Consider the following 25,487-nt stretch of genomic DNA (forward strand, 5'->3'; position numbering starts at 1 on the left):
TGGCACTGATGCATGTAAATACACTTTAGCAGCCCTTCTTGTTAAGAGAAGAAGAGCAATTTAGGAGGAAGTAGCAGTAGACTACCCTAAAATGTTTTGAGATTGACAACACTTCAGCTAAACGGCGTCTCTGTCAACGATGCAAACGTTGAGAAATGTCATTATTTGGACATCTCATTGTCTCCGTCTTTCAAATAAATCAGTGACACACAACAGACAATGGATAGCAAAGGCTTCATCTTATGCAACGCTATGCACTGCCACCACCTCCAGCAGTACGGGCACCAGGCACGCTTATACAAGCTGGAGGCTACTGCATAGAAAAGAGGTCAAATGTACCACTAATGTCAGTTTACATAGATTGTTCTGCAGTGCCTCTGTGAATCTCAATTGTTGGAATTGCCGTCAGCCCATTGAAGATACTCCAGCGTTCTTCTGCCTCTCTTGCAAAATTGTCCAACCTCCAGATGAAGGGGCATCCTACTTCAAGATTATGGACTGGTGGGTGACATCTAATCTATTGAGCTCTGTGATTGTATTGTGATTGATTACACTAAATGCATTTTGTTATAGCTTATTTTAGTTGGTTATAAGATACTCTCCTTATTGATACCCAATGGGAAATTAATTGTTTGTGTCACGAAATCAAATTTATTCGCACACACACAGTACGTATCAACATTTGGATCATCAACTTCCTAAAGAAGTTTGCAGTTGTGTGAGGTCTCCCAAGAAGCTATTTAAAGCTTATAGCAGGAGCCTGAAGGTGGTATAATGGTGGTCACCCTTGTATAATTTGGGATTCAGAGTGATATATAATTTGTAGACTTGTAACAGTTATTACATCGCCAAACCGCAATTATGTGACATCGCTTTTTTTTTCTTTTTTTTTTAAACCGTGATGCTTCTTTTTTATTGCTTAGGTTATGTTTAAACCGAGCACTAACAGTGTAGCCTACAATTTCATAATGGTTGCACTTCCAGACAGTGGCTGTTGTGTATGATAGGTTCTAGAAGCAAGATAGTTAACTAACGAAGCTAACAAGTACCTAAACCAAACCAGAGGCTCTGGTGGGAGCTGGAACTCAACTCTCCTCTCTGTTCAGGTTATAGCTCGCTCACTCTCTCTCTCTCTCTCTCTCTCTCTCTCTCTCTCTCTCTCACTCACTCACTCACTCACTCACTCACTCACTCACTCCTCTCTTTCTCTCACTCACTCTTTCTCTCTCACAGTCCTCACTCACTCAAATGATTGGCCTTTATTAAAGTGTTAAAAAAACACATAAGTAGCAAGAATAGGCCCACTGTAGTTCCCCTGTATGTTTAACATATAAAATACCACAGCTCAGAACCCTTCTGGTACCTAGAAACCTCCCACCAGGGCATGCTTTGCAAGCGCACCCCCCTAAAACAAGAAAAGTCAGGCAGGTGCATTAGGTCCTTTACTCAACGTACAAAGAATACAATCTCTTTTTTTTTTTCTTTTTTTTTTACAATTATGTTATTAATCGCTATTATTTCTGAGACAATTAATCGTCTAGCAAAATGTGTAATCGTTACAGCCCTAATAATTTGTAATAATAACTATGTAATAGCAATAGCTGCATAACGCGCTAGAGCCTGTTATGAGCTGGCCTGGCACAGAGTAAAACATTTTGTAAATTCTGCTCTTATGTCGACCTGACAATTAGTAATTGTTAAAATTACTGTAGCAAAGCCAAACAACAGTCTACAAAGACGCGGTTTTCACAGAGGAGTTCTATCCCTCTTTATATAGCAATCAGTGTTGTTGGGCGTTATTCAAGAAATGTAATGTCTTGCGTATTACTCGTTACTCTTTTGAAAAGTAATAGGCTACTATTACTACTCCAATACAAAGTAAACTAGTTACTTAAGTAATATATTACTTTTCCGTTACACCCCTGTGTGAATGTCAGGGTAAATGCAGCTAAGGCGTCAAACTAACTGTTTTTTCTGCTGCCTAACACAGGCTAGATGAAAAGCACACTTGTCTCAAACCGATGACGAGAGACAATATTTTAAACTGCTGTTATTTATTTAAAGCTGAAAGTGAAAACAAGACAACAAATCAAAACTGTCAAAACTGTAGGCCAACAGCAACAATTAGACCTACAGTACGTGCAATTGAATTGAATAGGAAATATGCTATTTGCTCCTGCTTATGGACGCATTTTATAAGCAATATAGCCTATTTTGCATTTTATAAGCAATATAGCCTATTTTACTGCTCACATCAGGAGGGCTGTCTAAACCAAAGAAAATCTTCATTTTCTCCAGGCCTCCAAATTAGGCTCATTATTCTTTAGCACAAGCAACTAACTAGTAATTTGTTATTCCTTATTCTTCATTATATTTTATTAGGATATAATTGAGTCTTGTTTATGTAGGCCTGCATACAGGCCCAGTACCTAGAGTTTGCGCCAGGCGACATCCCATTTTTCCAGGTCTAATCAATCAATCAATCAATCAATCAATCAATCAATCAATCAATCAATCAATCAATCAATCAATCAGTCAATCAATCAATCAATCAATCAATCAATCAAAGCTTTATTTGTATAGCGCATTTCATACACAGAGGCAACACAATGCGCTTTACAGAGAACAAGGGAGGTGGGCATAGGTCCCACCCCTACATATTCCAGAGGGAAGCATAAAAACAGTAATCACCCAGGGGCCAGAAAAGTGAGCTATAAAAAATTGTCCCTGACCCCTCTCAACGAGGTGATCGAGCAAGCTCCTGGAGTATGTTTGTCTAACGGCTAAGAACATTTATAAAGCAATAAACTTAAATTACATTTTCAGAGCAAGAAGGGCTAAAAACATCATAGGAGAGACATGGCAAACACTGGTATATGTCTGTGTGTGTGTGAGTGTGCCTGGGCCCAGATAGAGGCAGGGGTGGGGGTAGGAAAAGGATACGGATCCGGGTTAGGGTGAGGGGAAGGGGATCTGAGCTCAGGACTGGTGTATGTCTGTGTGTGCATGAGTGTGAGTGTGCCTGGGCCCAGATAGAGGCAGGGGTGGGGGTAGGAAAAGGATATGGACCCGGGTTAGGGTGAGGGGAATGGGGACTGGGCCGAGGTCCAAGCCTAAAGCCGGAAGTGGACTGGTGTATGTCTGTGTGTATGCAGGGGTGCAGACTTGTCACCATTAGGTGAAAATAGCCATTTTTAATCCAAAATAGGTCATTTGTTTGATCTGTGTATATATAGGTTTGCATGTTTGTCACCTTTTTCACCTGTAATTGGTTTGCACCTCTGGTACGTGTGTGTGTGTGTTAACTAAATGCTACGACATCCACAGCAGACACAGGGGTATCTATCAGACTCAGGGTGGTCTGCTGGTGAGAGTGGGGCATCCACTGGACCTGGTAAGAAGATAGGAGGGAGAGAGAGAGGCACTAGGGAGAGGGGAGGCAGAACAGGGTTAGTAGCACACAGAGCCATAAAAGCATCACAGATATTAAAACAGAACGTGCCTGTTGCAGGGCAACCTGGAGCAAGCTCCTAGAGTATGTTTGTCTAACGGCTAAGAACATTCATAGAGCAATAAATTACATTAAATTACATTTTCAGAGCAATAAGGGCTAAGAACATCATGGGAGAGACATGGCAAACACTGGTGTATGTCTCTGTGTGTGTGAGTGTGAGTGTGCCTGGGCCCAGATAGAGGTAGGGGTTGGGGTAGGGTGGGGGTAGGAAAATGATACGGACCCGGGTTAGGGTGAGGGGATTTGAGCCCAGGACTGGTGTATGTCTGTGTGTGCGTGAGTGTGAGTGTGCCTAATAACCTACTGTACCTCCATCCAGATAATTTAAATACATTAAATTGCATGAACTACCATTACATAATCAAATTTTGTCATAATCATATTTATTGTAGGTCTACTGTAGGTGATAATCCAAATAAAAAGAACACATACTGTATAGGCCTAAGATCGATGGCAAATGTCCTCAATTGCAAAATGTTGGCCTAAATGTCTTGATCTTAAATAAACAGAAACGAAAGCAACACAATATTAAAAATGATTAAAAAAACAATGTATATTTTCAACTCGTTAGAATGTACTGTAGGCTACTGACTTTTTCTTCAACATTATGGGGTTCATCTCGGGCTTTCTGTCATCATGAAAATGGCACTAGTGCCCCATGCAATAAAATTATGGCCAACACGAAGTTATGATAACAGGGATGTTCGTCTTAATTAATTAGGAAAAAGAGGCTGGCTTTGCGAGCGAGGGTGAGGCTGCGCGTGTGTGTGACATGGAGACGGAGTGGTATGGAGAGAGAGCCCAGCGCTTCAATATACAATCACACAGGGCTTAATGATATTCCGTGTTTAGGTAATTCAAAACACTCCCAGCCTATGAGATAAGTAATGCAGTAGCGAGCTTTTGGGGGGCGAGTAAGTGTAATATTATTACTGAAATTGTATTAGTAACTCTTTACACCCCTTATTACTGGGGAAAGTAATATTATTACTGTAACGTATTACTGCCCAACACTGATGGCAATATAGACATATTTAAATGTTGAAAATCTTACATACTACAGCTTTAATGGCACCAATGAAAGCAACATTTCATGCATACCTAACTTTTCATTGCCTCTTTTCAGTGACCAGACCTTTGCACTGGACCCTCAAATCCTGCAGAAAAGATATCTGCATCTCCAACGGTCTCTACACCCTGACAAGTTCAGCCAGAAATCAGCGGTACGCTACAAATTATGCCAAACCTCTCATAGACAGAGAAAGAATATGGACAGGTTACTGCAATTTAGGATACGATACACTAATCTCACGATACGATACACGGTATTGGGTTGACAATAACAATACGATACACTATACGATACATACAAGGGCAGGTGTGAAGCGTTGCAGTAGTGCTGCTGTTCACACCAATAGTGCATTTCTCCACATCTGTACTCCACTACACTTTGTGAATTTAGAGCTTAAAGGACAATGCTCGTTTTTGAATAGTGCATTTCTCCACATCTCTACTCCACTACACTTTGTGAATTTAGAGCTTAAAGGACAATGCTCGTTTTTGAATAGTGCATTTCTCCACATCTCTACTCCACTACACTTTGTGAATTTAGAGCTTAAAGGACAATGCTCGTTTTTGACAACCTGGACCTTATTTACGACATATTATAAGACGTTTGACTCACCGAGATCACTTTGGTGTAGTTCGGAGGCATGTAGAAGAAATGTAAAATCCAGCGCGAGCCAGTATATGCATGTAATGGCGGTGGACGGGGCACCGAGAATGCAGTTTCTAAAAATCTATTTTCAGCCGCGAAACCGTTGTTTTCATCAATCTGTCTTTATGAATCGCTAGTTGTGCTTACATAGAGCGTAGGCCTGTTGTGGTTGTTCACGTCTATGGTTCACATGCCTCTGTAATATGATCTTTAGAAACGTCTTTCGAAACGAAATAGCTTCCCCACTTGCTCCAGCACGCATGCGCACAGCGCGCAATCGTTGCTCCAGCACGCTGTGCGCATGCGTGCTGGAGCAAGTGAGGAAGCTATTTCGTGTCTAAAGATGTTTCTAAAGATCATATTACAGAGGCATGTGAACAACCACAACAGGCCTACGCTCTATGTAAGCACAACTAGCGATTCATAAAGACAATAGATTTTTAGAAACTGCATTCTCGGTGCCCCCACCACCGCCATTACATGGATATACTGGCTCGCGCTGGATTTTACATTTCTTCTACATGCCTCCGAACTACACCAAAGTGATCTCGGTGAGTCAAACGTCTTATAATATGTCGTAAATAAGGTCCAGGTTGTCAAAAACGAGCATTGTCCTTTAACAATATAGTATTGTTAAAGGATATATATAGCCCTTACATATAGTATACAATTATTCTATATGTAAGGGATAATCAATGACAAGGTGTGGATTATTGAAGCAATAACATGAGCGCGGGTGCAGTATATCACTAATACCATGTTGTGCTGGTTGAAATCAATAAACATTGGGGTCCAGGTTAAGGGTAGGGGCATAGCTGTGACCAGGCGGAGGGTTCTGACGGACCGTAAGGATCAGGTTGTCAGTCCTGCATTACAGTTATCACCACCACGTCAGCTGACCAACAGTGTCGCTCAATATAGGAGTTAAAGGTGCAGTGTGTGAGTTTTGGCAGCATCTAGTGGTGAGGTTACAGATTGCAACCAACTGAATACAATTGCATGGTGCAAAATGGCGGCCTCCGTGGAAGGACCCATTGTCAGTACCCGATCGGTTCCAATAGCATCTACACATGCCTGCCTGACCCGTCATCATGTACGGCAACTCCACTTTGACAAACTTGATACATGATCCCTTCTGCGATCCGTGAATACTTATGACGTGATTAACATTTAGTCCAAGAGCTATCTAGCTAATGTTAGCTGTTTAGACAAGTTCATAGCAGCAAGCTAGTAGCTAGACAGCTAAGCAGACTAGCTAAAGCTAGCAACACGTTCATAGGAGCTAGCTAGCTAAGCAGAGTAGCTAAACCTAATAACGTAGTATGAGTTCTATGCATGAATCAATCACCCACAATTTTTTATTGATCAAGCAAAACAGTCTGGGGAAGTGCAATGCGCAATCCCACTGTCACAACGTCGGCTACTACCCTACAGCTAGATGGTGTCATTGCATCACTTTTAACCATAACCACAAAGCATTCTATTACACATGAGCTGACACTCGACTATTAGGCTACAAATGTTCCGCTTGTAGCTACGTTTTATTGCTGATTCATTACACTAACAATGAATACAATGCCCATGTTTAGCTTGACCAATATATTTTGGGTGAATGATTTATGCATAGAACTCAGTACGTTACCAAGTTATTACTGTAGGTTTAGCTAGTCTGCTTAGCTAGCTCCAATTAACTTGTTAGCTACTAGCTTTAACTAGTCTGCATAGCCGTCTAGCTACTTGCTAGCTGCTATGAATTTGTCTAAATATGTAACTTTATCTAGCTGAATAGCTGTTCGCCACATCGTATTCGCGGATTGCGGGATGGATCGGGGTATCGAGTTTGTGGTTGTCAGTGTCCGATTGGTTGTCAGTGCCCGATCGGTTCCATTATCAAGTTTGTCAAGTGGTTTTGCTGTACAAAGTGATTGAACGGGTGTGCATGTGCAGATGCTATTGGAACCGATCGGGCAGCTGAAACCGATCGGGTACTGACACCCGTGTTACGTTTACGCAGTACAGTAGACTGGGGGGAACCAAAGAGGCGGCAGAGTACAGGTAAGACCTTTCAGCCCGAGGGCGTAGTTTATTCGTGGGGAAGGGGGTATGCGGGATGCTGGTAGTCTTGGATATGAGGTGTGTGTCAAACAATGTGTGGTGCGTGAAGGCTATATGTATTGTTAACCCGTTTGCAAAATGAGATGGCTAGGCAGGTGTTGTTAAAGATGTGCGTGCCCCGAAACACAGTGTCCAGTCCGAGGTTCAAAAGGGGCAGTCCGAGAGAGTGGATAGTGGATAGAGAGAGGGTCTAGGGGCTAGGGGTGGGGGGTGGGGGGTTTCAGGGATTCCGAGGATGGAGGAGGCCGTGGAGACGCGGGAGAGGCAGGGATCCAGGGAGACACGAGGGGAGCCGGGGCCGTGGAGACGCGGAAGAGGGTCCGTAGGATACTAGGGGGAAACAAAAGGGATTCTCAGGATACTACAAAAATGTGTAACAGAGGCTACGTTCTGGCAACGAGCAGCTGGTCTGGCTGGGTCTTGTAGCCTGGAGCTAATCAGCGTCAGGTGCGTTGATTGCTGACGGGGACCGGCTGCGTCGTCGCCTAGCCAACGCTCTCAGAGAGGGTGCAGAGGTGGGAGGCTGAACAGGTGCAGAGATAGAAGGTTGATAAGGCTGCTTGGGCGAGGCAGGCTGGGAACCCACAACAACTCGCTCCCTACAGTATGTGGATAGAACACATACTATATAGAACAAACACATAATGATTCTTATTTTCATGGGATTCTACACTAATTAAAACATACTTATTAATATTATATTCCATTTCTGCCAAGTCTACACAAAATTCTGCCATAAAAATCTACACACTTATCTTTTAAGAGAACCGGAACAGCCTCTTCCTCCACCACAAGCGAACCACTCCTGCCTCCTCCTTGATTTTATTATTAATCAGCGCCCCTAGCCGGTCCCTTCACGGACTGCTGCGTGCCTTTGGGGTTAATCATCATACAGGGAGGGTCATTACCTCGACGAGAGTAGCTAGGAGTCCAGGCCGATGCTGCTGTAGGCGACAGAGAATAGCCACCACAGGAGGCTATTGATCCTCCCTGGAGCTGACGAGCCTGACAGCTGTGAAGGCTCTCTCCGCGCCAGCCATCTACAGGCTATTCCACCGCCACTATCCCATCTGCCACATATCACTTACACATAGGTCCCCTGACAGATCTCTAAGCCTGCCGCCTGATGCAGGAGTGGCAGGACCTGTTGAGAAATCCAATTATCGCCCTGGATTTGGCTTTAGCGAAACGAGCCCCTTGAAGGCTTATGCAACGACAGAGGGCCAGTGATCGGTGTGGCAATGTTTGAAGCGGAGCTGATATGATTCCTGTTTTTTTCACACATATCTGACAGTTTGATTTCATGCCTTTTCTTTGACAGAAAGAACAAGAGTATTCTGAATATCAGTCGGCGCTAGTGAACAAAGCGTACACGACTCTGCTCAAGCCCCTGAGTCGAGGCATCTACATGGTGAGTCAGCATACATGTGTGACCTCGTTTGACTCTCACAGTCCCGGAAATTGGATTGGAAAAACTCACAGAGTTCATGCTCCGGTCATTCAAGTTGAATGACACTCCAGCCAAGGCCAGTCCTTTTGGTTCCCTTAATGAAGGAGAATATTAAAGAGTCTGGCTGAGTCTCATGTTTTCCTTGCTCCTCTCTGCTCCAGCTGGAGCTAAAGGGTGTGCAACTGGGGGAGGGGACTGACCCAGGCGCAGACCCCCAGTTCCTCCTGGAGGTGATGGAGATCAACGAGGCTCTGCAGGAGGCCTGCACCATGCAGGAGGTTGACTCTATCGGCCAGTCCACTAAAGGTCAGCCTTTGGAAAGACATTTTACTGATTTTTCTTTCCACTGAATGGTTAATTTGAAGCAGTGAGCTAAATTGAACAGATTAGTAGTTTCCTTTCTTTCTTTTTTATTCAAGTCCATATGCTTGTCTGCACATGCTCGTGAATGTGGTTCCCAACAAGGAATGTGAACAACTTGTTAAATGTGAACAGCTTCTTTAACATGAACAGTTTGTTTAACATTAACAGTTTGTTTAACGTGAACAGCTTGTTTAATGTGAACAGCTTGTTTAACGTGAACAGCTTGTTTAATGTGAACAGTTTGTTTAACGTGAACAGCTTGTTTAATGTGAACAGTTTGTTTAACGTGAACAGCTTGTTTAATGTGAACAGCTTGTTTAATGTGAACAGCTTGTTTAATGTGAACAGCTTGTTTAATGTGAAGTTTGTTTAACGTGAAGAGAAAATGTTTTAAATGATCTCCCTCATGCTTTCCAGAGAAATTGAAAGAGTTGACCGAACAGATAGATGCGTCAATGCACAAAGGTACAGTGCAGTATTGCCCTCATACACTGAATATTTATTTTCTCTTCCACTCACACTGTTTACATTGGTTGAGAGGCTCTGTGTTGGGGTACACTAGGGTTAACATTCATTGAAAGGCTATCTGTTGGGCTGTGGAGTCATGTGTTTGAACTCTCTTTTTTTAACAGGAGAGCTTCAAGCTGCCAAAGCATTTATTCTCCAAATGAAATACTTTGCGAACATCGAAGAAAAAGTCAAAGAAAAACGTTCAGAGCTCATGTAAACACTCTCAGCAGCTTTTGACATTAATACATGTTTTAAAAATTATTTTAGACTGTTGACAAAATGCTTTGCCAATGTTGAATATTTACTGTAAGTTCCAGGTAAATTAATAAAGGCCAACTATTTGGAAATGCCTCTGTGTTGTCAGTCAATAAGACTATTATACAGTATTGTACATGATAATACAATCTGTAGTCTTAAATAAGCAGCTGATATCCAGGGGAACAAGTACACACAGTTACACAGTAACTTATTGGCTTAATCGGGTGTAGTTGCATTGAACACGTCATTAAACATGACAGAACCATATAATTGGCTCTGATGGAGATGCAACCCTGAACGCTTGTAATTATCCTGCCTATTAGTGCAGCGTTTGTTACATCTTGTCGAGTCTCACAAGCCAGTGAGACTCGACAAGACTCGGGTGACCTGTAGAGGGAGACAAACTACCTTGACAATACAGAATGAAAGGAAAGCACAACCTTGGTGTGACTCACACAGATCTCGTTTACCGAGGTAGAAACATTAAAATTGTTAATGTTTACCACACATATAACATTGATGTTATGATAATCAGAATGTATTGAATGGAGATTAGTTATTTAGCCTCAGATCTAGTTAGTGTGATTGTGAGTTTATTGCACCTGATGGGTATGAGAACAGGACCGCTGTGCTTTTAGGCTCTGTCATTTGTATGATTAGGAGATGAACACGGGGACGTGCGAGACCGGCTGCATAGCCCTCAGACACACATCCAGGCTAACGCGGGGAACGACTCATTAGAGAAAAAATAACTGTCTGCTCCACTGTTGGTGTTGAGACTCCACGACAATTCTACTTCACTCAGAAGTCTTCAAACCGCGTAGTGCCGCAGGAGTGCGTCTGCAGGCCGTGGTCACGTCCCTTCGGACGGACGGGAGCTGACTGGTTGCTCATTAAGCCTGGAACGACAACGTTGTGTCAGGAGGTCCCCCGCAGTGCCAGTCACACTGGGGGACAGACAGTGAATGAAACGGGGCCTCGCGGGAGATCTTTGAGCCTATGTTTTATTCAAGTCTCAATCAGAAGGCATCTATAGGCGCCTGTGAATTAATGAGAAAATGTGATGGGCCAACTCTGAGGCCACTGCTGTCTACCACGACTTCGAATTGGGTTTGAAAGGGAGGAGGAAGGGGTAAAACTCAGTGCAGCGGAGCAGCGAAATTGACTTGGGCGGGGAAGGCATGGCCAAATGAACCAGGTGCTGGTTTTAAATGGCTTCGCTATACTGTAGTTGCAGCAGAGCAGAAAGAAACTGAGGTAAATGTCTGGATATTTTATGCAGTTCTGGGAGCACTGGCTGGGAGGGGAATAGGAAAACATTTTGCTGTGATTATCTCATGTGTCTGGCTTTGTAGGCTACTACAAGGCAGACAGAAATTGTAACGCATTTGTTTCAGCGGTAACAAGGACTAGGCTACTGCACCGCTGCTGCGGGACGTAGTGACGCGCAAAGCGGAGGGGTACGGGTGTGTGGTAGCAGGGGCAAGGGGTAGGCTATTGGGACTGGGCCAACATCTTAAATCAACAACAATTATAAATGTATTAGGCTACTGCTCCATCTTTCTCCTGATTTGGGATTTGGCCAGGCAAATAATGTACATTCAAGCACATTTCCCAGGCTAGTGTCCTGGAGTAGACTCCCTCCCAGGCTATAGTGTGGCTAGTGTCCCGGAGAGTCCCACAGATTTGAATCTTGGCTCCCGTCTTGATCCGCCCCTTCTAATCCTCTCTTGTAATGTGGTACCATGTCTTCCATTTGGTATGTTTGGACACCATTACAGTATTCCTCCTACCTCTTCTCCGTGCCGGGCGGGAGGTCCAGCTGGTCCCTCAGCTGTCAGCTGCTCTAGGTGAAGTCCTGTCAGCCGCTCTAGGTGAAGTGTTTTGAAGACCGCCGAGCCCCGCTGCACTGTTCGGATATTCAGGACGTGCTATACTGCCCTACAAAGCCAGAAGACCGTAACTTAATTTTTGTCGAAAATGAGTTTTTGTCATTTTTGGGACATTAAGCATATACTTTATCATGTGGACAAGTATCTTGAGTCAATTGTGTTGTTTTTTCGAGAAAATAGTGGGTTGACTTTACCTTAACTTCCAAAAGCGCTACAGAAGCCAAGGCAGAAGAACGTAACTTCAGTTACGGTTCTTTGCCATGGCTTCTCGGCACTCTTCAACATTCGATTTGAGATACGGTAGCTCTGCCTTTGTTTTGCTGTGCATCAACGTGGAGTTAGCCTACTGTTTACTGCGCTCAAGTTACGGTTCTATATTTGTATAATAGTCTATCTGTCACCGAAGCATTTCTGACACACACCTTAGTTATAACTTGAGAATCAACACTGCTCATGCGATCAGAACAATGCAAACAACGCATTGGAAAGAAGCAATGCTTGCCAGCTATAAGTTATCGTAAATCATAACCAATTAATTATTATTTTTTCCTGTAAGCCTTTGACAGCTCGACAGCGAAACAAACTTGGCGGACTGTGATAGCCCAACAGTGTGAGACACTTTCTAGGACAGGCGCGAGTGCGAGTGAGACACAACTCCTAGCCTAATCATACACACGCACGCAATATGTTCAGCACTAATGATTCACAATTAGGCCTATAAAGATAAACATTGCCTACCTTTTCTTTAACCTGATCAAATCTATTGCAAACGCCGACAAATTATATCCACAGCTGTTTTGAGTACGCTGCATTCAAAACGTTAAATCCATTATTCTTTCTTGACATGCTGACAGGTTATCCTACTGACATAATCCAATTCAATACAAAACGCGAGTCTGAGTCCACTATCCTTGCGTTGGTTGTAACCCTTGCATTCAACATTGTCTAACATTGTTTGCAAAAAGTTATCCTCCACATGCAAGAACGTGTGTTTGTTGACCGAACGGATGTTGACGTTTGTGATGTAAAAAAACAACAACATCCAATCACGTTCGCTATGAATTGATATCTGTTTTTTTTCTTTCGATCTTCATAATGCTGTGGTCACAGCCATTATCTGGAATGGTTTACACCAGGTATTTAACCACCTATAGGTTAAATAATTATATATAGGCCTATAATTATAATTCATCCAGTGAGTAGATCTCCACGACAGTGTGGGCACCCCTGTCATAATCATAATGTAATAAATAGGGCCTAATGATGTGCGAGTTTGTAATGCCTTCAAATACACATTAATTCATACTCATTTACATTATATTATATATTACATCAAGCCTAATTGTGCCATGATCAGTAGATTGTATGCAGATGGTATCATTATTATCATATACTGATTTTGTATAGTGACCATAAACCAATTGATTGATCAAATGGAAGTTACTGCCTTTTGCCTTGGCATGACTCTGTATTATTTACAGGCAATGCAAAGGCAGAGTACAGTAACTTCCAAATAAGGGTCAAAGGTCAAGTTTGAACTAAATATTTTTATGTAGATAAATTACTTCATAGAAAAACAAATAATTGCCAAATTTTCAATATCCTACCTACAATAGATTTGGCTGGACAACAAAAAAACTTAAAAGTCATTTTTCTCAGTTCTGCACTCTGGCGAGTTAAGGTCTTTTGCCTTTGTAGGGCAGTATATCTGTCTGCTTAGCGTGTCCTTGGCTGGGTGCTACTCCCCTCGAAAACCTCCACCGAGACAGCAGGCAGAGATGGTACCTTGTCTTTGGCATGCCTGTTGGGGAAACGGTTATGTTTTAGATAAAAAAAACACTATATTTACTGTCTTTGGTGCCAGAATGGCCCCTGCCGATATATCATGTTTGTATTGTTAATGGCCCCTAGAGATAGGCTATGTTAACTTTGTATTGATATGCAGGGATATGGTGAAAAATTGAGCAGCTAATATTCGCCTGTCTGTCTGGCTCAGCCTTCACGGCTTTACCTAACTGCTCTCAGAGGCCTACTGTATATCTGCACTCGTTTTGTTTTAAGAAAGCGCTCCAAGTTTATCTTTTAAACTTGAAGTGGTACTGGCTCATTAAAACCGAGATGTGAGTCTCTCCAGGCCTGGTTGTATATTCCTCTCTTTAAAGTGCTTTTATAATGTCATATCCAAACACCGTACAACCCCTCTCTACTCAGCGCTGTCTCTGTACGGAGAATTCCCCCGAGCCTGCAGACTCACTGCAGCTTCTCCAAGCCCTCTAATACAGCTCCTGCTGAGAGATTTCTGGGAAAATCTCTCCTCTCCTCAGCTATATCAGGCAGAACACTGTGCAGTTAGATGTGTGTGTGTGTGTGTGTGCCTCCGTGCATGCCCAAGTGTGTGCATGCGTGTGCTTGTGTGTGTGTGTGTGTGTGTGTGCGTGTATGTATTTTTAACTATACTTGTGAGGATATGGGGTCCTCACAAGTTTAGGGTTACCTTTAGGGTTTAGGGCTTGGTATACAGTTATGGGAAGGCAGCAAATACAGTAGATTACCTTGTAACACACAGATACCATTCCCTGTATAGAAATCACATTATATCTCTCCTTTATTGAAAATGATCAAACCAGACAGCCTCTGCAGTGAGGCTCAGGGCTTCTCACATCAATAGGCAGAACCAATGCTGTTCTTAAAGCAGATTAATAAGTGGTCTATGCTATATTGATCTCAGGACAAGATGGCCGCCAATTCAATAATACGCAGTATCAAATATCTGGAATGGTGACAGCATCTCTGGGCCCTGAAGAGTGTGTGCTCCCCACGGAGGTCGGGATTTTTAATTAAAGATCGTCAGAAAAGTGGGACGCCGTGGCCCCTGAAGCCCCCCAGAGACAACCTTGCCCCCTGGCTGTTCCACTGATCGCCTTGGGAGACGGCGTCTGGAAGAGCCCTTTGTGGTGGCCCGGCCGTGAGGGACCCTTTGAAAGTGAGACGCCAGAGATTTTGAAACAAGCTGGAAGAATGTAACCCGTATTCATATTTTGATGGAGGATGTATGGCCGCCCGGCTCTGATGAGATGGCTCTTCTCGTCTCCTCTCCGAGTAGTTAAAGGATTAACATGGTGGTTCAATATAACACTTTCCAGGTATCTTTAGGCAACAACAAAACACATGTGTTTAACTATTTCAGAATTCATCCATACAAATTCTTTTAAAACATGTTTTTAGAGGTCTGAATCTGCCACTCAAAAAGTTCACTCACTCAAAACTGGGCGTGATTCATAACAACTGATTGACAGTTCTCTGAGCAAATGACCAACTGGAATCATTATGATTGACAGGCGTGTGCCCCGTTACCATAGCTACCACCGCTCCGAGTTAAACAACACAAGAGCTAGATCGCGCAACAGCCAGATCAATAGCCATTTTTCTAGCTGCTAGGGGCATTTACAAAGTCCTTAATATTATATTAACCCCCAAACATTATAAAGATACACGCTACCTAACAGGCCGTATCCTCGAATTTGCATTAGGCCTATTTGGGAAAAGTACGATAAAGGTATAACGACGGCACGTCTCCCCCGCGACAGAGGAAAAGCCCCCTGCAGCCGGCCACGCAGGCTTGGAGGCTTGGGCTATTAGACTATAGCTTTCAGCCAGCTACGAACAGTATAGACCTAGTTAGTCAAATAATTGCAACTGTGGGTCTTACCAGAAGACAGATCATTTGCGCTGTGAAACCGACATAACATCCGCATTGTTCACCAGTCTAACGTTATTTATCTTAGTAGGTGTCCAACAAAGCCAGTTGAACACTGAAACGTTACTGTTCTGGGAACATCTGTCAGTTGTGGTGATATAAAGGAATTGAGTGGAATACCACCGCAATAACTGATTATTAGTCAGATCAATTCAATCATTATAGCTTGTTTCATATACAAAGGCAACACAATGTGCGCTTTACAGAAAGGGGGAGAGGATGTAGCCTACATGTAGCCTACTTATCCTACCCCGAATTATGTGGGAGACTGCATGCGTTTGGAGAGATAGCGGGCCGTGCACCACGACTCCGTGAGCGCAGCGGTCAAGGGGTATAGCCTACTCCGGAGTCTGGAGACTAACAGGTCATGCAGTCAATAGATCTCGTTTTGAATGTTATTGTAATGCCCTCTGGTTATAATAGAATATATCTACTGGAGCTGTTTAATCCCAAAATGCGCAATGCTTCCTGAAGTTGGGTCGGATCGAGGTGCTGGGATGATCAACATTATGTGGAGCAGATGCCACAGTGATGATAAGGTTTACACAACTTTCAGAATGTTTTGCAGAATTACAATTATTTAGAGTTGTAAATTATGAAAGGAACATAATAACTTGACTTAATATCTTCACCTCCACCCACCCTGAAATGTAGTCATAATTTTAGCACAATAGCCTCTATATGCGCATCACAACGCTGCAACATACAAGACCTTAGGACAAACGATTCAGTACACAGCAGGTGTGTTTGATCAAGTTCAAATGTGAGAATAAATAAATGACAAAAACCCGCACGGGTACTGTAGGACTACGTCTTTATTTTCCGAGGTAATTGTTGCGCATACAACATGACATTAAATTAAGACATAGGCTACTTTCTCATAAAACAGGGCGGTGTTGTAACATTTATAATATCATTAGGTGACATTGGCTGCAACCTGTCCTCCAGGACCTGCACACCTCCAGAGCCCTGAAGAGACCTGGACCTCCCGAGTCCCAGTATTGGAAATGTAGTGATCTGGCTACAAGAAAAGGGGACAAATTATAAAAGCGATTAGTAATAGCATCGATATTTTGCATATGCAAAACAGCATAAATTACAACAATAGGCTATTTATCAGTAAGTCTAAATTATATCGAATTAAGTTTGAGCGAGAGATAATCGGGAGATTCTTGTGGAGACAAACTGACTTATATCCACCTTTGACTTCGTAACTTTGCCTATTGTATTGGCCTATACAACAAAGCACGCTCACAACAGTTATGGTAGGCTATCGCTTCGGAAACCTTACAGCACAGTTTGCACCTGGTGCAAGTAGATTTTCTGCCAGGGAAGAGTACAGTATGGTGCGCTGTGTTTCTGCCAGGGAAGAGTACAGTATGGTGCTGTGTTTCTGCCAGGGAAGAGTACAGTATGGTGCGCTGTGTTTCTGCCAGGGAAGAGTACAGTATGGTGCGCTGTGTTTCTGCCAGGGAAGAGTACAGTATGGTGCGCTGTGTTTATGCCAGGGAAGAGTACAGTATGGTGCGCTGTGTTTCTGCCAGGGAAGAGTACAGTATGGTGCGCTGTGTTTATGCCAGGGAAGAGTACAGTATGGTGCGCTGTGTTTATGCCAGGGAAGAGTACAGTATGGTGCGCTGTGTTTATGCCAGGGAAGAGTACAGTATGGTGCGCTGTGTTTATGCCAGGGAAGAGTACAGTATGGTGCGCTGTGTTTCTGCCATTGCACTGGAGGGCTAACGTTACCAAAAGCAAATGCATTGAGAGCTAACGTTAGCATGCTAAGATAATTAACACAGCTAGCTGACATTCCAAACATTAGGCTAGCTAACGTCAACATGCTGGATAAAGACAGATAGCTAGCTGGATCAGACAGCTTCCCTACTAACACACGCAGGTTGCGCGAACGTTCGACATACGGCCGCTATAGGTGACGATTCGTGTGCGCCGCGTGCGGAAATTACGCGGCCATTTACGGAAACGCGAGATCTGCCGTTTAGTAGACGCTACGTAAGAACGACACGTCATTCCGAAGTTGCGGCCGCGTGCAAAGAACGCACGTGATCACGTGGGCAGGAACCTCCGTCATAAACTCACCTGGCTCACACTAGATTTACAGGTATTTATATGACTTGGTCTGCACGTCTTTTTCGCACGGTGCAAATACGGTGCGGCCGCGTGCAAAAAACGTGGGCAGGAACCTCCGTCATAAACTCACCTGGCTGACACTAGATTTACAGGTATTTATATGACTTGGTCTGCACGTCTTTTTCGCACGGTGCAAATATGGTCACTTACTGACCACTGGCTATATTTAGCATTTGCAGTACCACTGGCTATATTTAGCATTTACCAGTACAAAAACGAATTAATGCTATATGGGGATATAGCAGCAAGCATTATACAAACCAATATAAGACTGAACACCATTAACAGTTTAGAACATTTTATTACACAAAGTACATTACTAATTAAAAGTATACATATTTACAAGGATGAGGTTTACGGTCTGTCACATTACGCATAGCCAGAAAAGCAAAAAAAAGCATGTACAAGCTCTGGCTAGCAACCCATTATCTGACAATTGCAAAAGTTCTAAAAACAAAAATGAAACAGTGCGCATTCTGTGGCAGGCAGACCGGGAACAGACCTTTGTATCCCACAAAAAAAAGGTTAAAATTTACAAAAACTATTTACAAAAAAGGCATCCATCCTTGCAGGCTGGAAAGGCAGGTTTAGGGAGACGGGCTGGGGGTCCCACATCTGAATCGAGGGTCTGGGCAGAAGAGGTCATCCTCATCTGAATACTCCACTGTGGTCAGGGCTGGAGCTGCGGTCAGGGGCTGGGCTGGGGAGGTCAGCTGGGCTGGAGCAGATGCCTAAGGACATAATGAAATGGCTGTAAAAGCAAGTCGCATACGTTCATTGGAAGCGTGCCATGTCACTGGATACGAGAAAATTAACTGCCTGACATCACATACCTTTTTGAATCGAGCAGGGGCATGTTTCAGCATCTCCTGCAGCTGGGCAGACACCTCCGTCACAGTGGTGCTTGGCTTACAGGCCATAACTGCACCTTTTAACCAAAAAGGGAATGGTTTCAATGCACATGGCATGAAGCTCAGATATCGTGTCTGCAAAACATAAAGACAATCATTTACTTTTACATTTCCTTAACACTTCCCTGCAAAAATAAGGAACAAAGTTCTGCCCTGAAGTTACTCACCATCTTCCTTTGATGATCCTTGTCCTTCAGCTGCTCCTCCAAGACCAGCAGCTCCTCCTCCGTTTTAGCAGGGTGCAGGTCATCCAGTACTGCTCCCCGATAGCTGTCTGCAGACTCGCCGGACAGTCTCTGCTCCAGCCTCTGCTCCAGTCTCATCATTGTCTGTGCCATCTCCCTCAGACTCTGCATGACGCTGGAGAACTGCTGACACATCATCCTCTGGAAGTCTGGATATTAAACACAGATGTGGCTATAAGTAATTGTACGGTCCCATAATGGATATTCAGCTCAAAGTATACCCCTACATGCAGCATGAAGTAGTTCACAAAATTCAGCATACCAGCATCTGCAGAGCTTGATGGCAACACTGCTGGAGCTGTTGGTCTCACAGGCGATGGCATCAGAGAACAACCTGAAAACCAGAGGATAAAGGGATGAGCAGGAAACTATGGTGCTGGCGGCGTAGTGATTCTGGCATAAGGGGAAGAATCAACTCGACATGAGACATGTCAGACCCTGACCTGGTCTGGCCGGGGTGCTAATCGCTGATGCATGCTGCTCGTGCCTGGACGTCTGAAGGGCTGAAGGGCCTGGGCTCACAGCGCCTTGGCTCAAAGGACCCGGGCGATGAACATCTACTGCCGAGTAGTGAGATGAGCGAATTAGTGAACTGAGTACATGAGTCTTCCGAAAGTCCTGAGTTAACTAAGTGTGCAAATATGCATAGACATTTCACCAACACAAACATGCATGGATACCTGCATTGATAACTGGCAGAGCAGGCCTTCCGGCTCTGGCAACTGGCATAGCTGGTCTGGTCTGAGTTCTGCCGACCGGCTGCCTGGGCACTGGAACATATAGTAGAGGTAAATTAGCTCAGATTAGTCAACTCAAGTAGTACTCTTTTGGGACTGTTGAATGCACTTTATTATATTACCTTCGTCACTGGAGTCATAGCGTGTGTTGCGCTGTCTCTTCCTTGTGTCTTGGGAGTTAATCCATTGATGACTGCTGCTCAAACACCTTCGCCAAGGCACTGGCTACTTCATAATGCTCTGTGTGTTCCTCAGCAGACAGAGGTTGTCATGGCTCCTCTTGATGTGCTTGTGGAGGTAGATCTGGGAGGTATAGGAGAATGGGCACTCAGAGCAGGAGAACACCCAAGTCTTGCACAACTCTAACATCACAGCTAGGAGAGCGAATGAGAGAGACCATTAAAAAGTATTATCTCACCTGTAGTACAAGTTCAAATATAGAGTGATTATACGTCATTGTAAATGAGAGCTTACTCTCAATTGATTCACGAGGTTAAATAAAGATTGAATGAATATGTAGCTAGTGGGGGGTTACAACCACACAACTGTGGAGAGAGAATGAGACACTTGGTTCCCTCCTCTACTGGTGTTCATGGCCATGGCCACACACCTGGAATACTGCAACCCTGATTTAAAGGCATAAAAGTGGGGAACACATTCTTGAGACGGTTCCTAGAACTGGAGGGGGAAAAAAACGGGAAAATGATCTTCCCTCTCCTCATCACTCACTTCTGCATGGGGCTGAGCTCTACCCTGTCAGCAGTGGCAATACATGAGATAGCGGCTCAGCACACAGGAGAACTGCACAGAGAGGAAGGAGGAGAGAGAAAACCAACAACAAAAAAGGCAAGAAGGGTTAATAACTGAGCGAATCTTGCAAGTTTGCACTACAGGGAAGCAATTGCTCAATTTCCCTGATATTGTGGCGTCAGTGATGCGTCTTATGAATCTCACGTGTCTACCGCTAACATTAACTCAATATCAATATTCCCTTTTGTTTATCCCGTCTATGGAAACGTATGTGCATTTGTACTTACGTGTGCCTGCCTATATTGATGATCAGGTGTTTCTCCACCTAAGGGCTGGCCAGACAGAACCATCAGAGACCATTGGGCTGAGCTGAGGAGAGAGCGACATGTTAGAGTGTATGTGTGCATATGTATATGGTGCTCTTCTGTTAATACTCATGAGGGCATTCAACTGAACAAGACTCACAGAGCCTGTGGTGCTGTCCCAGGACTGCCCCTGGCCACGCCTGGGGCCGTCTTAGCGCCTCTATTAGTAGTCCACATCATGAGTACCTATTATGCAAAATTTGGATTTGTATGTGAGTGAAAACGTAGTACACAATTCTTTACCCGTTTGACAGAATGAGCAACCATTTCAACAGTTAAGAGTAACATGAAATCCACCAGGATGGCTGCTGTAACCAAATGAGCCAAGATGGCTGCTATAACAAATCCTGCTAGCTAGCCTAGCTCCGTTGTTGGGGCTTCTAGTATTGTTAACGTTAACTTCGGAAAAATGAATGCCTAAAAACAAACACATACTAACGGTGTCGTGGGTTAATGCGAAATCAATGAGTAAGCTAATTATCACATTTTATTCCAAGCGATGAAACAGTACGAACGTGCAGGAGCTCGCGCGAGTCTTCTTCTCAAGACTCCACCATGCCCGAAAAAGGCTAATCACGTTAGCTGGCTAGCTAGTTAGCCAACATTGGAAAGCATCTGCATATAGATAATCATTACAAAAGGGTAGCTTGCACATAACGTTGGTGTTTTATCTGGGACGATACCAAAATACATAGTATGTATGTATACATACTAATGTATACATTGAAATTTAGATACTTACATCTGTGTTGTCGCGGGGAGACAGCGTGTTGGTCTTTCTCAATCACTTCTGTTTGAAACGGGGCGGAAGTTTACCGTTCTTCTTCTCCTTCGCTAGGTTTAGTGGCGGATCGCAAACTTTAATGTGCATACCGCCACCTACTGGCACAGAGTGTGTAACTTGTTTGTCTAGTTCTTGGAATTGTTTTACCTAAGAAAGTAGCCCAATGCCTTGCATTCTACGTTCACTGCTCAGCGTTCATTGCTCACATTTAGGTTGCAAAATTAGGACTTTATTCATAGGCATATTTTTTATCATTCTTTTTATTAGGCCTAGACTGCAAATCTTTAGTGTTAATATTAACTGTAAATGAGAAATTACACACAAAACAGACATGCAGGATTTCTCCTCATTATTACAATTCTGTAACTGTATGACTTCAAAATTTATTTTAAAACCTAAGTAATTTACAAATGTTCTGACCCACTGTGACACATTTCCAATAAAGTCAGATTGGGACTGTGATCTAACCACATTGTCACGTTATTTAATTACATCGTAGTTACGGATTTAAGCAGCAGTGGCGGCTACGTTCCCTTACAGTGTACTGGAGGACGGCTATTTTGGTTATTTTGCGACTGAAAAGGCAAGTGTCAGCTAGGTGTCAGCTAGGTCCGCTGCTGGTGACGTCGCAAAGTTACCACAATTACACCAATGTGTCCCGTCAGTTTTACGTACTGTGTTAGTAGGGTTTTTAAAAACTGTTGCCAATTACAGCTAACGTTATGGTTCGTTTATCTAACATTAGCTAGGTTGGCTACTAATCAGACACGATCATGGTAAAAACTTCCCAATTTGTATGACAACCACAAATACAATTAGGCCTATAAAATGTACAAATTATATTAAAATAAGAGGTGGTCATCATTGAGACTGCAACTATTCAATTGTTCTCAAGATGAGAAAAGGTTCAGAACTACCTTACCGTGTTCGATAGATGGTGAAACGGCGCAGACAGGTTTCTGTTGGAGGCGGGTGCAGGGGAGTGGAGGAGGGTTTTTCAAACTTTAGGGTGACGTCAACAATGGGAAAAACGTCACGAATTCGGAGTATTTTTACCCCGAGTCAAATTGCACTGAAAATGTTACGCTTCCAGTTTCTCAAAAACGACAAAACGGATATATTTAATGTTTTTATTGTGTTTCTTCAATGTCCTATTGTGCAAATAGCACGTTCAAACTCAAAAAAAGTGAAAATCACCATGTTAATCCTTTAAGGCACCCCCCTGCTGGGGACCTCACAGCCATCACGTCCCCCTGCTCGCTCTGTGTCTCCTGTCTGAACACTCTCCCAGGCGTAATGCGCCGTCTCTGACAAACTGCCTCTTGTTCGTGACTGCAGCGCTGATGCGAACTTTTGCAAGAGTGAGATCCTAAACTAAGCAAGTCATAAAGTAAAACAATAAGAGAATGATTAGCTACAGCTCCATCCTCTTCATAACAGTGTGTGGGAGGGCAAGCACACACACAGTAGACCTGGTGGGCAGACAGTGTGGGGGGGGGGGGGGGCAAGCACACACACAGCAGACCTGGTGGGCAGACAGTGGGGGGGGGGGGGGGTGCAAGCATACACAAAGTAGACCTGGTGGGCAGACAGTGGAGGGGGGGGGGGGGGCAAGCACACCAAAGTAGACCTGGTGGGCAGACAGTGGGGGGGGGGGGGGGGGCAAGCACATACAAAGTGGACCTGGTGGGCAGACAGATGCTGGAGTCCTGTCACGCACATGACTCACCCGCTAGGGCGAGGAGATGTCAGGTCTGGTTCTCAGGATGTAGATGGTCTCCCGTCTGGCTGTTATCTCCTCAGCGACACACCGGAGGAGGTACAGCTGGCTGTGTTTGTTTCGGATCGAAGTGCTTCTTACACAGACGGATGTCTGGGAGATTCATATCAGTAACGGTGTTAGCCGGGGCTCTGATGACCCGGCCGCCACTGTAAGTTCCGGCGGGGATCCTCAGTGACCCCCGTCTCAGACATGCTGTACGACACCAGAGGGGGTTCATCAGGTGTATTACTAATCAGGGACATGCACCTGCTTTGCTGGAATATTGAGCACTCCTGCATTGTTATCCGTTTCAGACAGCAAAGAATTTATAGTCAGCAGTGCTGTGCATTCATTTGGAAACTTCACTTTGCCGATAAACAAACAACCCTCCCTACCACGTTCGCCCCTGCTGGTGCTGATGATAGCTGGTTAATGGCTCCCCTGTTCTGCTCGTCCTAGCAGGTTCAACAGAGATGGAGGCGGTTCCTCGGCTGCAGTTTCCATGCCAACGCCAGCCCCTGCCGCAACTTTACAGCGGTGATAAACGCTAACAGCCTGATAATGTCTTTGATTGGTCTAAACAGGCATGTAGGACCAAAAAGCACGAGGCGTTAAAGTGACGTTAATTTTCTCTTTAATGTTGTTGCAGATTTGTAATGATATCTTTGATTTGGTTTGGCTTGTGTTTGCCTTTTTAGTGTCATCAATAGCATCTAACGCACAAACAATGACCTTGACATAGACAAGGGTAGACAAGTAAAACAATTCTTTTTAAATGGCACATTTTAAGGGCCTACATTAGAGCCACCGTGTTGATCCCCCCTGTCATTGCTTTTTATGAAAACACTGCTATGTCATGACCCACCACAGGAGTGATGTTTTATGGGAAAGGGTAAAAAAAACAAAAACAAACCTTGGGCTTTCTTCTGCCTCAGTGATGTTATTGCACCTGACAAGACAGTGACCACATAACTCAGTCCTGTCACCGCTCAAACTGAGGCCCTTGAGAAAGTGCCATTGACTTGCGCTATTTCAGAAGCCTTCGTTCTCACAAAGCCTTCGCCAGCGCGTGTTTGCCCCGCTCCGGAGTGTCGTTGGGGTGAAGCGATATGAGTCTGGATGCTGGAAATAAAGAAATGATGCGACGAGGTCCTTAGTTTGAGCGTCTTGCCAATCATCAGAGTGGAGGGACATTAATCACTATCCAAGCTGTCAGCTCACCTCTGCCAGGAGACCTTCCATCTTTGAACCCACTGTCTGTAATTTGGCAATAACTGTTCTTTTGATTAATTTCACGCCTGAAGCGCTTCCAGGAGTGTGAGAGAACACAGACAATGACAGATTTATGACGCTCGTATCCTTTAATTCAATCTCCCCCCAAAAAAACTTTGCAATGATTGGGGCTCTATGAAAGAGATATTAAAGACATGTCCTTAAAAACGCCATGATGAATGAGTCGTTGCGACTCTTTAGAGCACGGGCCCCAACTTCCAAAGCTCTTTGTAAGTTGAATATTGAACGCCAGTTGCTTCTTCATAGCCTCCAATCCTGTGATTAGCCAGTACTGTATATATGGGTATGTGTTGCAGAGAGCTATAGAGACACAGCTTCCTGCTGCCTCAGATCATCTTCCTGTCAGGTTGCTGAGGGAAGCAGTGCTGGTGACGTGTCTCCACCGTGCACACAGTCCCTCTGCTTAGACAAAACTACGGAGAAGGGATTCACAGATCAAATATTTGATTAAGCCGATCAAAGAAATAGCTCCTTCACCAGGTGCTGTTCCACATTCTTCTTCCTCACCATTTGCCAAGACCTGACAAGACCTGACACTCACTTCAAGGCCTCCAGAGAATGAAGGAATGGAAAACGTTGCTGTTCAGATGTTTCATTTGACAACATGGAGTACAGTAAATATTCAAATCAAATCAAACTTTATTTGTATAGCACATTTCATACACAGGCAACACAATGCACTTTACAGAGAGCAATGGGGGGGTGGGCTTAGGTCCCACCCCTACATATTCCATGTAAACACCCACATACTGTATTCTTGCATGTTTACACTTTTACTGGAAAAATATTTTGTCACGAATGGAAATTAATGAATGTTATTTTCTACATGATTAGAGTTATTAAGCAGAGGATTGTAATTTTGTAACATTGCTAGTGTGTCAAGATGAGTAATGGCTCAAATTAGTATGTTTAATAT

General features: G+C 43.9%; 2 protein-coding genes across 7 annotated transcripts; one reads left to right on the forward strand and one right to left on the reverse strand.

The window, feature by feature from the left end:
- The first annotated feature begins 117 nt into the window (after window positions 1-117).
- Window positions 118-9,997, forward strand: hscb (HscB mitochondrial iron-sulfur cluster cochaperone). Its single transcript, XM_084440326.1, has 6 exons — window positions 118-501; window positions 4,641-4,737; window positions 8,668-8,757; window positions 8,958-9,102; window positions 9,577-9,624; window positions 9,792-9,997. The coding sequence occupies exons 1-6, from the start codon at window positions 140-142 to the stop codon at window positions 9,884-9,886; spliced, it is 837 nt and encodes a 278-aa protein (XP_084296452.1). The 5' UTR covers window positions 118-139; the 3' UTR covers window positions 9,887-9,997.
- An 8,084-nt stretch (window positions 9,998-18,081) lies between these two features.
- LOC311310047 (uncharacterized protein) lies at window positions 18,082-21,527 on the reverse strand. Of its 6 annotated transcripts, XM_084439427.1 has the most exons (10): window positions 21,475-21,527; window positions 20,833-20,918; window positions 20,655-20,736; window positions 19,740-20,418; window positions 19,561-19,650; window positions 19,324-19,440; window positions 19,143-19,214; window positions 18,803-19,029; window positions 18,558-18,710; window positions 18,082-18,455 (listed from the first exon to the last, which is right to left on the reverse strand). In XM_084439427.1, the coding sequence occupies exons 5-10, from the start codon at window positions 19,607-19,609 to the stop codon at window positions 18,312-18,314; spliced, it is 762 nt and encodes a 253-aa protein (XP_084295553.1). In that variant the 5' UTR covers window positions 19,610-19,650; window positions 19,740-20,418; window positions 20,655-20,736; window positions 20,833-20,918; window positions 21,475-21,527; the 3' UTR covers window positions 18,082-18,311. The 6 variants fall into 6 exon arrangements, with proteins under 6 accessions (XP_084295553.1, XP_084295552.1, XP_084295555.1 ...); XM_084439426.1 differs by having other exon boundaries at window positions 20,833-21,512; XM_084439429.1 differs by having other exon boundaries at window positions 19,740-19,920; window positions 20,347-20,418; window positions 20,655-21,512.
- Between the last annotated feature and the right edge of the window lie 3,960 nt (window positions 21,528-25,487).

Source organism: Borostomias antarcticus (genome assembly GCF_949987555.1).
Source record: "Borostomias antarcticus genome assembly, chromosome: 6".
Lineage (NCBI taxonomy): Eukaryota > Metazoa > Chordata > Actinopteri > Stomiiformes > Stomiidae > Borostomias > Borostomias antarcticus.